The sequence below is a fragment of the Dysidea avara genome, chromosome 11, assembly GCF_963678975.1.
Source record: "Dysidea avara chromosome 11, odDysAvar1.4, whole genome shotgun sequence".
Lineage (NCBI taxonomy): Eukaryota > Metazoa > Porifera > Demospongiae > Dictyoceratida > Dysideidae > Dysidea > Dysidea avara.
Window position 1 is genome coordinate 25,804,365 of NC_089282.1, and position 11,871 is coordinate 25,816,235.

The 11,871-nt window shown below is 34.9% G+C and overlaps 1 protein-coding gene across 1 annotated transcript in view; it reads left to right on the forward strand.

The window, feature by feature from the left end:
* LOC136239018 (uncharacterized) overlaps positions 1-8,517 on the forward strand; it is a 67,734-nt gene extending 59,217 nt beyond the window's left edge. Inside the window, exons 4-11 of the mRNA XM_066029753.1 lie at positions 492-734; positions 781-1,175; positions 5,102-5,203; positions 5,255-5,361; positions 5,420-5,509; positions 5,621-6,913; positions 7,963-8,160; positions 8,224-8,517. Of these exons, the coding sequence (XP_065885825.1) occupies positions 492-734; positions 781-1,175; positions 5,102-5,203; positions 5,255-5,361; positions 5,420-5,509; positions 5,621-6,913; positions 7,963-8,160; positions 8,224-8,325 (2,530 nt within the window). The 3' untranslated portion in view covers positions 8,326-8,517. The remainder of the gene's footprint in view (positions 1-491; positions 735-780; positions 1,176-5,101; positions 5,204-5,254; positions 5,362-5,419; positions 5,510-5,620; positions 6,914-7,962; positions 8,161-8,223) is intronic.
* Positions 8,518-11,871: the final 3,354 nt, after the last annotated feature.

Sequence of the window (11,871 nt, forward strand, 5' to 3'; positions counted from 1 at the left end):
TAATTGCCTGAAATTTTCCATGAGTATCTGGCTTCATTTTGATACTAAGAGCAAGTTATAATTAATCAGTATAAGGAGTCAAGTGTTAAATCTTTTTTTTTTTTCTGTTATGTAAAATGTATGGAAAAGGTACCTTTTCGCAAATCCAGTTACATATTTATGCATTATGTTGCTCTATCACTCAATCAATCTAATATGTGAAGATTGTGGGAGATGATGTTTTATAAAATCTAAGTGTTATGTATAATGCCTCTAACAGTTTATATTTTATTCGAATACACTTCCATTAACCTTCATGATCTCTAGTATCATACTGTATGATAACTGCCCAATTCCCAACTTCCAAAAACTGATTTGAATAATACAAGTGCTAGTGAGGCTTCACATTCATATCCTTAACTGTGACATATTGACAGAAGGATTTGTCTGGCTGTATTATACAGAACAGTACTCTGCCAGATTTGTATATATGTACTTTCATTATTATATAGTGATACAATGAACTACACATCTGGTGATCAACAACAATTCTTAGCAGATAAACTTCAAGGAGAGTTCTGTTATGTGCAGACATCTGATGGGAAGGTTGTGTCTGTACATTATGAAGCTACAGAAAATGATGAGGCTGTTAATATCAAGAAGAGCATTGCTAGCACATTCCAGGCAAACTTTCAAAATAAAGAGGGAGATGTTGAAGAGTCTGATGCTGGCTCTGTTCATACCTCACATTACACGTATGAAATACATTTTACATATTATATAATTATCTCTTTATAATAGTTTTGAGAAAGGATCTGATGATGTGAAATTTACTCGAAAAGTTGGGACAGGTGACCTCATTAAAATGGCAGGTCAAGTACCACAAAATTCTTTGATATATGATAAAGTTGAGGAATCCACATTTGCTGGTTCAATCTTGCAAGAGTCACATGGAGCAATGAAGATAAAAATTGACTTTGGACCTGCTGATAAATCAAATGAAGATGACAATGGTTATTATGATGATGATGGTACTTATGACAATACCATTGACTTTGGAAATCAGTTTCAATCTAATGGAACTTACACTATTAAAAAAGTTTTCTGTCAAAGAAGAAGAAAAAGAGATGTTACATTTGCTGACCTGACAGCATCTGACATTGAAAGAGGAAACCTTTTAGCAGTGATTGATATAGGTTAGTGGATAAGTGGATAAGCTTGATGACTATCAGAGGTGCCTTTCCGATGCATTTATAATCTAAAATCTATAAGCATCCTTGAGATAGGGACTTGGTGACGAGGAATTTTTGATACACAACCCCATATTACTATATAGTTCATTTCTTTGCCATGTCTAGATGCAGTATACATACCCTCCTATTTTCTAGAACCTATATATTTTCCTTGCAGTCTCTATACCATTTACATTGAGTCTCAATCAAGGTCTTTATCTTAAGTGTTAGGCTTTAGAAGAGTTTGAAATACCCCATTGTGGTTATAGAATCATTGTACATGCTAGCTTGTAGACTCTTGGTTCTTAGCAATCTCTGTTTCCCACATTTTAAATCATTTGTAGTATCATATGCATAGTAACAGAGGGCTATATACGGGAGCTAGAATCTCCCACTCTTATTTTAGAGGGGGCTACCTCCACTTTTAAAGATTTGATTTGATTATTTGTGGTAGTCGGCAAAAGCTGTTCTTCCCTACCAGAGCACATACAGAAATAAACAAAATACAAAACACAACACTACAAAACACAACTACTACAAAATACAACTACAAGCTATACAATCATACTGATAATACAAGATAAGCTACAAGTCCTATGGAGACATGCCCCTCTGACCCCCTAGAAAAAGACCGTTTGGCATACTGAGTGAGGTTTACACATTATGCAAACTGAACCAGCCATACCCTGCTTAGCTCCCTCACTTCAAGTTTAGTTGCTATGCTTCTGTATTTTGTACCTTTAATGTACCTTGTACACATTTATATCAAGTCAACCATCATAATTGCATGTAGCTATTCAGTATTTATAGATCCCTCTCAACTACAAAATCTCAAATCTCAAAGTTACCAAATGCCAATGTAGCTATTGTGTCTTCTTGAAAGTGGACTAGGCTGTGTTTTCAGCTTTCTAGATAAGGAATTGTGGTGTATAGTCCATAATAGATTGTGCGTGTGGCTTTTAGTACTACACACATGCAGTTCTGATCTGTGCATGATCTAAGTCAAACAGTTAGTGGTGTGCAACAACACTGTTGCTTAGCATAAACTTTTATATAACATGACAGTACTTTTAAAATATAGTTGATATAGGGCTTCCAATGGATTGGAGAAGCATTAATACATAATTATTAAACTTAAATGTCTTCTTGCTCTTTGCATGACTTTACAAAGCTAAGTACAGTAGGACCTTGATTATCTGAATCTCAAACCTTGATTATTCAAACAATATAAGTGACTGCTTTATTAGAGTATCTTGTCTTGGTGAACATTCTATTAGAGTAAATATGTGTTCTATTAGAATAGTTGAATGAAACTCATAATGAATGGGCTTCATTTATTTAAACCAATTCATTTATCTGAAAACTTTTATGACACAGGTGTTCGGATAATGGAGCTCCTACTGTAAATCATTTTTAGCTATGTAATCACCTATTGGTACATAGTGTTAAAAATGAAGGACATTGTGAGAAACACCTCTGTAATAAATCCAGTCATTATGGATGATAATGGATGATTTCTGTTACAAATCAATGAGGGAAACCATTGCATGTTACTGTGAATCAACACCTTGCACTATCAGCAAGAAGAAAGACAAAAGTAAATCCATGATATGTACATTGTATGTACTGCAGTATACCAAATGCTGAGGCAACATTAAACAGTGAAAAACACACTCATAGCTTGAGCCATTACCGAATTACACTTGTCTGAATGCATTGAGTAGGCAGTTAGTGTGCCTTGGAAGTTAGTAGAAAATAATATAATGTTTAAAAATTTCATAGCAACTCATATTTGGCCACGCTGAAGACACTTTTGGGCTTGTTTCTACCAAACCAAGACTGCACTGAAGGTATTGGTTTCTGGTCAATAAATTTTTGTGAGAAAGTGTGCAAACCTCCATAGTCCTTAATGTACAATGTTACACACTTATGGATAGGTCATAGTTTTTATTCCATAAAAATGCACAGATTTTCTTGCAGATTGCATAAAATTTTGTGTATAAAGCATGGGAAATAGAGATTACTAAAAGGCAAAAAAAGAAACAAGACTGGTCTAAAACTACATGTCAAACCCTTTAAAGCCTAGCACTTGAATTGCCTCACACAGGAACTCATTGTACTTACCCTGCCTGATGCTAGCTAATACCAAGAGTTCATAATATATACATTTATATTATGAACTCTTGCTAATACGTATAGCTAGTATAGGATAAGTAAGTAGAAAAGCTTGAAGAGCATATGATATTATATTGAGATAACTGCTACACAGATTCATATTGCAAGTTGCTTGCTAGGGATAATAGTTGCCTTTGCCATGTCTAAAAATTTGTTATGCATCATTACCGAACCATTTGCAGCACTTTTCACCATGATTTATAGAAGGTACAGTCAATAGAGATCTGCATGTGTGTTACAATTTCAAGCTTGAAGGGTTTTACATACCCCTTGTACAGTAGTTTTAGATTCTGGTAGTGATAAATACTGTTTATTGATTATATCATAGAGTAGGCATAGAGACAGGTAGTTATGGAAAGTAGAAAGGGTAAGTTTATATGTATTATAAAATATGAACTCTTGGTAGTGGAAACAATTCTGTGTTTGTAGTGGTTAAAATATCGGGCTTGCAAATGAACATGTAAAGTTAATATATGTAGATTAGAGACACAAACCTTAAAAAGTCTTTTCTTTCACTTATTGTATGGCTTTACAAGTACAGCTATTCAATGGTTTAAGTGAATCTACAAGAAGTAAAACAGCTTACAATATGCGACTAGGTCTTTCAAATTCTGTATTGAAATTAGTGAGGCTGCTCTAGTGTTCTCAGCTATCTAGACACAGCATCTGGACAACAATACAAAATATGCAATATTGACCAGAAATTGTCAGGTTGGTGAGCATTATTTTGAGCACTGTTAGTCAGTCAATAATAACAAGAGTATATATACTCTTGATAATAATAACACAGTAGTACTAGTGTTATAATTATATATATATATATATATTGCATGTATTGCATGTATATTTCAACAAACATGCTACATACATATGTAGTAAGAACTATACCATAACATTGGCGTCTAAACAGAGCACTGTTGTCTTGCTATTAATCTGGTGTTGGCTTGTTATTATACATACCCCTATGTTACACTAATTCATCTAGCTAGTATTGTGTAAACAAAGTTAGTGGCAAAATGAGCTCGGAAAAGTTCTCAAGAAAATAAATATTTTTCTAGTCATCTCAACTCTTTAACTTAACCTTGCATATATATCATTACCTAAATACAGTTCTTCATCTTGACAAGTATGTATTCTACTGTATTATTATAGTGTGTTGCAACTGTTTATTAATTTGTGTATCACCTTGTCTGCTCTGCATTGAAAAATATCATAGATTAATCAAAATATTTACAGCTGCTCAAAGTATTGCAAAAGATTTGAGACAGACAGAGTTTTTAGATGGATAGCACCATTAGCATGTAATAAGCATCCCCATCACAATCCTGCCAGTAGCTGCATGGCCTAAAGAATTTTATGATTAATTCCATGCCTCCATACTGCTTTGTACAAGTGGTCTCATATTTCTCTTAGATTTCCTAAAACCTGTGATATTACTCAAAGTCAAATGTCAAGTGTACATAAAAGATTTTAAACTTTGAGTTGATCATTATTTGATAGGATCATTAATAAACCTTGAACGCTCTGAATTATTAGGATTTATTCAAGATACTCAAGCAACATTGTATGGTAGAATGAGTAATGGGTGCAATAATATACGTTAATATAGGAAGTTTGAGGTCTAGCAGATTTCTTAAACACCTACATTAATTTCTAAGGATTTCATTACACTTGTAAGTTGTCACAACTATGGTGTGTCTTCCACATGTGTACAGCTAAGTTTGGTCAGTCTAGAATTAGAAAGATCAGAGATACAATACCATCTGTTGCTGGACTATTTGAAAGACTTTACAAGAATCCTACTGATCCTGAATTAGGTAAATTAATTATGTGTGTGGAAATGATTGTGCATTCTTTACACTTGTTAGCTAATGTAGTGAACAGCTTCAAAGAGCTGTTGGAATTGGAGGCAAAACATGGTACTCCGTCACACCACACACCAGCAGTAGACCAGTTGATAGAGTATTACAAGAAGGTACATACAAAAGATACTGTATATATTCAGATCATTAAATTGTATACAAAATGTGTAGATACGATTATCTAACAAACCACAAAGTGTGGAAATGAGAAAACTGCTATATTCCTTCCTGGCTGTAGATGGTAGCTTGAGATCACAACAGGTATATATAACTGTGGAAGATATTATCATACAATAAATACATTATGATATATACACAATACTGCTAGCTGGTCTCAGCAATAAATGCACAATAATAATTTTATTATTGCAGATACTTGGGTCACTACTGACAAAGAGTATGGAAAAAGATGAACGAGACATCTTGTTACATCAGTTGGCTCAGATTAGTAATGCTGGACCTGAACTAGTAGATACTGTCATTAATATCAACCCATCCAATGATGATGGTTTGCTGCTGGTATTAGGAGCAATAGCTAGGAACAATGACCATGCTATTCAGAGTGTTGTAGTCGGTGAATTTCTTAGGAGACTTGACACTGTTAAATCATCTACCAATAACACTGAATTGATCATTCTCTTAAACTATGCTCTCGGTAACACTGGCTCTAAATTAGCCATTGATGCTTTATTGTCCAGTCTTGATCATAATGACATTGACACACAGATTTCTGTTATTAGGGGACTTGGTGTTCACCTTGATCAACCAGCTGTACAAAAGGCTTTGGTGACCTTGCTGAATGGAACTGAGGAAGATAAAATCCTTGAAGAAGCCTTAGTGATATTTAAAAAAGCGTTGGATAACAAAATACTAGACAGTCCCAGTGAAGACTTACTGGACACCATAGTGAAGACTGCTGTTAAACTAAAGAACCCTTACCTGTATGAATTACTCATCCAATATCTTACACTGGTTGGTACTGATAGAGCACAACAGCACATCAACACACTAAGAAGACAACACAACTATGGACAAGTTGTGCATGGTCAAGCAAGCAGGATTAAACGAGGTTCAGATTGGGATGAATACAATTCTGATTATAACACAGTAGCAAGCTATTCACAACGCAGAAATGATGTTAGGGAATATCCCTCTCACCTAGCATACATTCAAGGCAAAAAAATTGGTTCAAAAGGATTAGAGGCTAGAACTGGAGTTGGTGTATTTGCTGGGGCACATTGGAGTGACACAAACAAACGTCTCAAATTTTATTCAAAGGTTACAGCTGAAGTTGATGTGCTAGGTGAAACATTTGATCTAATAGATATTGAGTACACAGTTAGTGTCAATGATTTTAAATTACATAAAAATGTGTATTTGAACATGGGAGGAGATTTGTTTATAACTGATTATCCTGAAGAAGATTTTTCTGGGTGTGAAGGTTCAGGGAAGCTAGATTTATGGACTAGAGGCAGTATCAAAATTTTTGATTATCAAGCTAGTACATTTGTTTACACAGCAGTCATGAATTTTAATATTAAAGGAACACTTAACCCCAGTGCTGAAGTGTGTATTTGTTTGTCCCCATTGGAGTTGCGTGCATGTGTTAATGTTCAGCCAACTATTACTCTGCTAGTTACAGGAGCAGGAACTTCAACATTTTCGGTAAGTCTCCAAATATTACTGTATACAAGGAAAAATTCGGAATCTAAAGTTTGATTAGGGATTACAGAAATAAAAATTAGTGAAACAAGGGTGATCACCTGCACTTGTAGATATACTAGTGGACATTCAATCCCTATACTTCAGTCTGTGGCAATGACTAAATCTGTAGGTGTGGGTGACCTCCCTTGTTTCACTACTTTTTATTTACTACATATTATCTCTATAAAATGAATTTAAAATTACAAAGTTTTCCTTGTACTTGTTTGTTTACTTTTTCTAACATAATTATGACAGGTAAACCCACACATACCACATCAAAAGAAAGAATGGCATGATACTTGTCATATTTAATCAATTTTGAGTCTGAACACATGCCCTATACTGTACATGAAGTGCATTGTTTTTTCTGCTACGTATGTTCAGCCCATTACACAGTATTTCAAATGAAAAACATTACTATGCTTGTCTGAAGGCATTACCCCAGTCAGCAGAAAATTCCACAATAAGTTGCATGTAGCTATGTAAATGAATGGGTATACAGGCTTTCTGGCCTGAATCATAATCATATAGTTTTCTTTTAAATTGTAACGACTTATTGGAGGTATTGTGATGAGGTATTGTGATGAGGAAGCTTTTGGCTTGATTTAGCTTAATTATAAGGTATTGTGAGGCAGGTTTCAGGTCAATATTTTTTTGTGAGAATGTGCAAACCAGTATGATCCCTAATATAAATCACTACCACAACCAGATGAATTTCCTGCTGGTAGCTGTCATGTAGTACTGTTCATGTGTTGCTATACATGATCTATTGAGGGCTTACTCAGCACATACAGACTAAGACTGGAACCTACATATTATAAGGTGCCATCTAAGGGGTACTATATTGGGTGGTGATCTACTGTAGTGACAAATCAACATAGAACCAACATACAGTACTACAATACTGTATGATGATACAGTACTACAATACTGTATGATGATACAGTACTACAATACTGTATGATGACATTCAGATGAGATATTATTTTTGTGTATATTATCTCCCATAGTACATCGCACGAGGAGGAATTAATGTGGATGCTAAACTGGGATTTTATTTTAGGCCAGAAGTGTGCTTTCAAGGTCATCTAAATCTGGATAAAGTGTTTGAAGCTTGTCTTTCCCTACATTATGGAACTCCTAAAAACTACTTTAGTTTTGTGCCATGGGTCCAGAGAAGAAATCTTCCACCTTTTACACATACTTGGGTAATTTCTCCATCTGGTTTTGCTTGTAATTATTATTATGTGATCATGTTATATTATTTTTAGGCAGCTCGTTATAATTGGAAAGAGAGGCGTTGGGCGTTACCAAGTCTAGATGACACTCAGCTTGTGAGCCTTTGTAGAAATGTAGCTTCTTTGTTTCAGTAAGACAACGATGGACAATTTAGTGACCCACTGTAGTCGTATGTATGTGAAAACAGTCCAAGCACTCTCACTATTAACATACAGTATTTACCACAGTTACTTCAATTATCAGTTTCATTCTATTATAATACTAGAACATATGACACTGCTTTGTACAATATACCATTATGTTATTAAAACTGGTCAACTTTGAAATTGATGTATACAGCATTTGTGGCTAGCTAGTTACTTTAGTTGTACTGTCTCAAACATTCTCATATACTGGTGCAAGGGCAGATAGCATTATTTGAGTGATTGTGCAACCTCAATTACTATGTAGATATTAAAATCTGTTAATTAGTACTTTACAGTGACCAGCACTGAAGGTCTGACAGCAACATGTGCTGCAGCCTTAGGATTACCTAACCTAACAAACAGGAACTGGTGACTTAAACATTACTGGGATCTGTGCAGTAATCATTATAAACTTCTATCATTTTATTGATTGCTTATAGCACTTCACGTATGATGTTGATGGAATGATGGAATCCATCCATGCACGTTAACGTTTTTATCAAAATGTACATATATATAGATTGCATGTACATAGAGTTATGTTACATTAAATATTGTACTCTTGAAGAAATGTACTCGATTGAGTCTATTCTATCACACACAGATTGATATCGGTGAAATATTATCAAGCTATAGAACTATAAATCATGCATTACAAATATATAGTGGGTAAACCATCTTATCAGCCTGTATACAAAGAGTACACTAGGATAGAGGTTTAATCACATGTGTATACTGTAAGGTGATTAATGATAGTAGTATCCGGAGCAGGACGGAGCTGAGAGGGGAGTCACGGAAAGCACGGGAAGCGGCCTCGTGTCAAGAGGAAGACTGACAATATAGGGATCGTAGAAGTGAAGTCGTGATTGTTGTATGATTGTTTATATGACTGTTAATGATTGTTAATGAATTATTGAATCAAGCATTACATACTCTTAATAATTAATAACAAAAATTAATGTTAATCACATATTCAATTTTAAGATTATTCTATACTAGTTGGCTATTAGGAACCCAAGCATGCTCCTATAAACTACTACCAGCCCTGGGATAGTGTAAATTTCTGTGTATGCATTCACAAAATTTCTAAAATAATCTGACATTTTCCCTGTGTTTATCTATGTATATCTGTTAGCAATAATGTATATCTGTTAGCAATATTTAATTGCTATAGTGTGTAATTGCATGTACAGTACATCAACATTATTTTATACAGCACTCTTTGTGAAAGGCTAGGGTTACAAAAGGGCATGTTTTACTACTTTGCTAAGAGGTTAGCAAATTGTGTAGCAACCGTCTTTCCATAGATACAATGTATAGTGGATTTGAAGTTCATGGAGCATGACACTTTACATTGACACATGTGGAAAAGGCATCAGTGATATCAGCCAATACTTCATCATGTGGGTCCCATACTAGTTCCCAAAGAGAATCAAGCCTTAGGTCTGGATCTATGGTAAGTAAGTACACTGCCTTCGGATCCTTACTGTGTATAATGCACTGACGTATGACTATATTTGACTGTGTAAAGAATAAAACAACCACAACGGTAAACTTAATGCATACATGATGTGTTTACAATACCACAACGCATAATACAGATACAACATAGCACTATTATGTTCTTAGGTAATAGTAATGTCGAATCTCTGTTTTCTGTTTCTCCTATAAGCAGAAATATATGTATATCTGTCAACCACTGAACGTATAATTACATAATACATAAAGGCATTATAATGTTACATCTAATGTAGATACTAACAGACCTTGCACATACAAATTGAAATGTAGCAAAATATACAACAGGACTATTACAGGAAATTGCAAATGTTGATAATAAAAGCCTTCAATGCAAAATACCTCTTTGACTAAGTTTCATTGACAAGCAGAGTAGAAGTAACAAAACAATATCAATCAAAGGAAAGTGAACTTATGTTTGCATTCAAGATCTATGGCCACCACACATACACCTGCTATTTAAATTTGCTTGACAACTGGACAGACGTTTACATGAATATTAATGATGCAATGATATGATCTCTCTCAGCGGCTACCTCCTTAACCACCACTCTATAGTAACCAGCTCTTTAGCCACCTCTCTATAGTAACCACCTCCTTATTATAACTACCTCTCTATATTGTGGCTACCTCCTTAACTATACCTTTCTATAGTGGCTATCTCCTTAACCATCTCTCTATTGTAGTTCAGTAGTTTCCAAACACAGCAAGGTGTTCTACGTGACGTGCTTTCTAAAGCAAAATCTTTAACCAGTATTTGTGGCTCAGTTCAGACAGCAAACTTCTATAATAATTTGATGACCAGCTGATAGCATTCCAGGACTGCCCATACCCCACTCATATTGAGGTCTCTACAATAAGAAATTTTTAAAAAGCACTAAACTGACATGTAAGAATTATCCATCCTCTAAATGAGACTCTTCTGGTCTGACGCTGTGGTTCAATGATCACATAATTGAATAATATCCATGGTAGAGTCGTGGCAAGTAGATGTGCATTCCGGCTCAATAAAGTACGACAGTTTACCGCTAATGTCAATTCCTCCTTGAACAAGACTCAAGTCTATGAAGTACATTGCACATGTTACATGAAGTCTACATCATCAATACATAACTGCTGAGGGTGTATATGCAATGACCAGTTAAATGCTTGAGCAGCATTACATAGTTTTGGTAATGAAGGGTGCACTAAAGTGCATGAAGGGGCTGATTATATAATATATATTACTAAATTGCTTGTTTGTTAGGAATTGTACAATGCAAAGTCACTTTAAATTTACAGTTTTACCCTTATTTTATGTCATACAGCATTGGTTTGATAACTTGTTAAATGTAAAAATAAGCATCACGCTAATTAAATTGCAATTGGCCCATAATCGGTTATGGACACTACAACTCCAATACTTACCAGTATATTAGCACTCCCCCCCAACTTACAGCAAGTTAGCACAAACTGCCATTTGATGTATATACATCACACATCTCTCATTCTGACAGATGCTTTGCTATAAAATAAAAGAAGGAATAGATTGTACCATGGAATAGCTAAATGAATGTCCTATGCTCTGTTTAAATATCATCACATGATCAGTTCTCTTGTACTCCACACCTTTTTCCTGCACTTAGCTACCATAAACATGCAAATGCAATATCAATTATCATCTTTCAGTAACGATCATCATCGTTTGAGTTGCTGCAGTACTTGGTGTGTACTAGAGCAGTGTGGTAACTGGTGAGTGAGTTTAATACATGTGGGTAAATAGAATTGGTTGCTTCAAATGTATGCAATAATATGGCTTTATGTAAATATACACCGTGGATGTAGGTTCCATTAGTTTTGGTAAGCTGGCATATTATGTTTTCACTGGCTGCTATTGACTTCCTTTATTTGTCACAGGGACTGAGAAATGGGGGGAGGGAGCAGAGCCTCCCCCATCTCCAATTTAGAAGAGTGGAGAGGTAGTGTCCCCCACTTTTA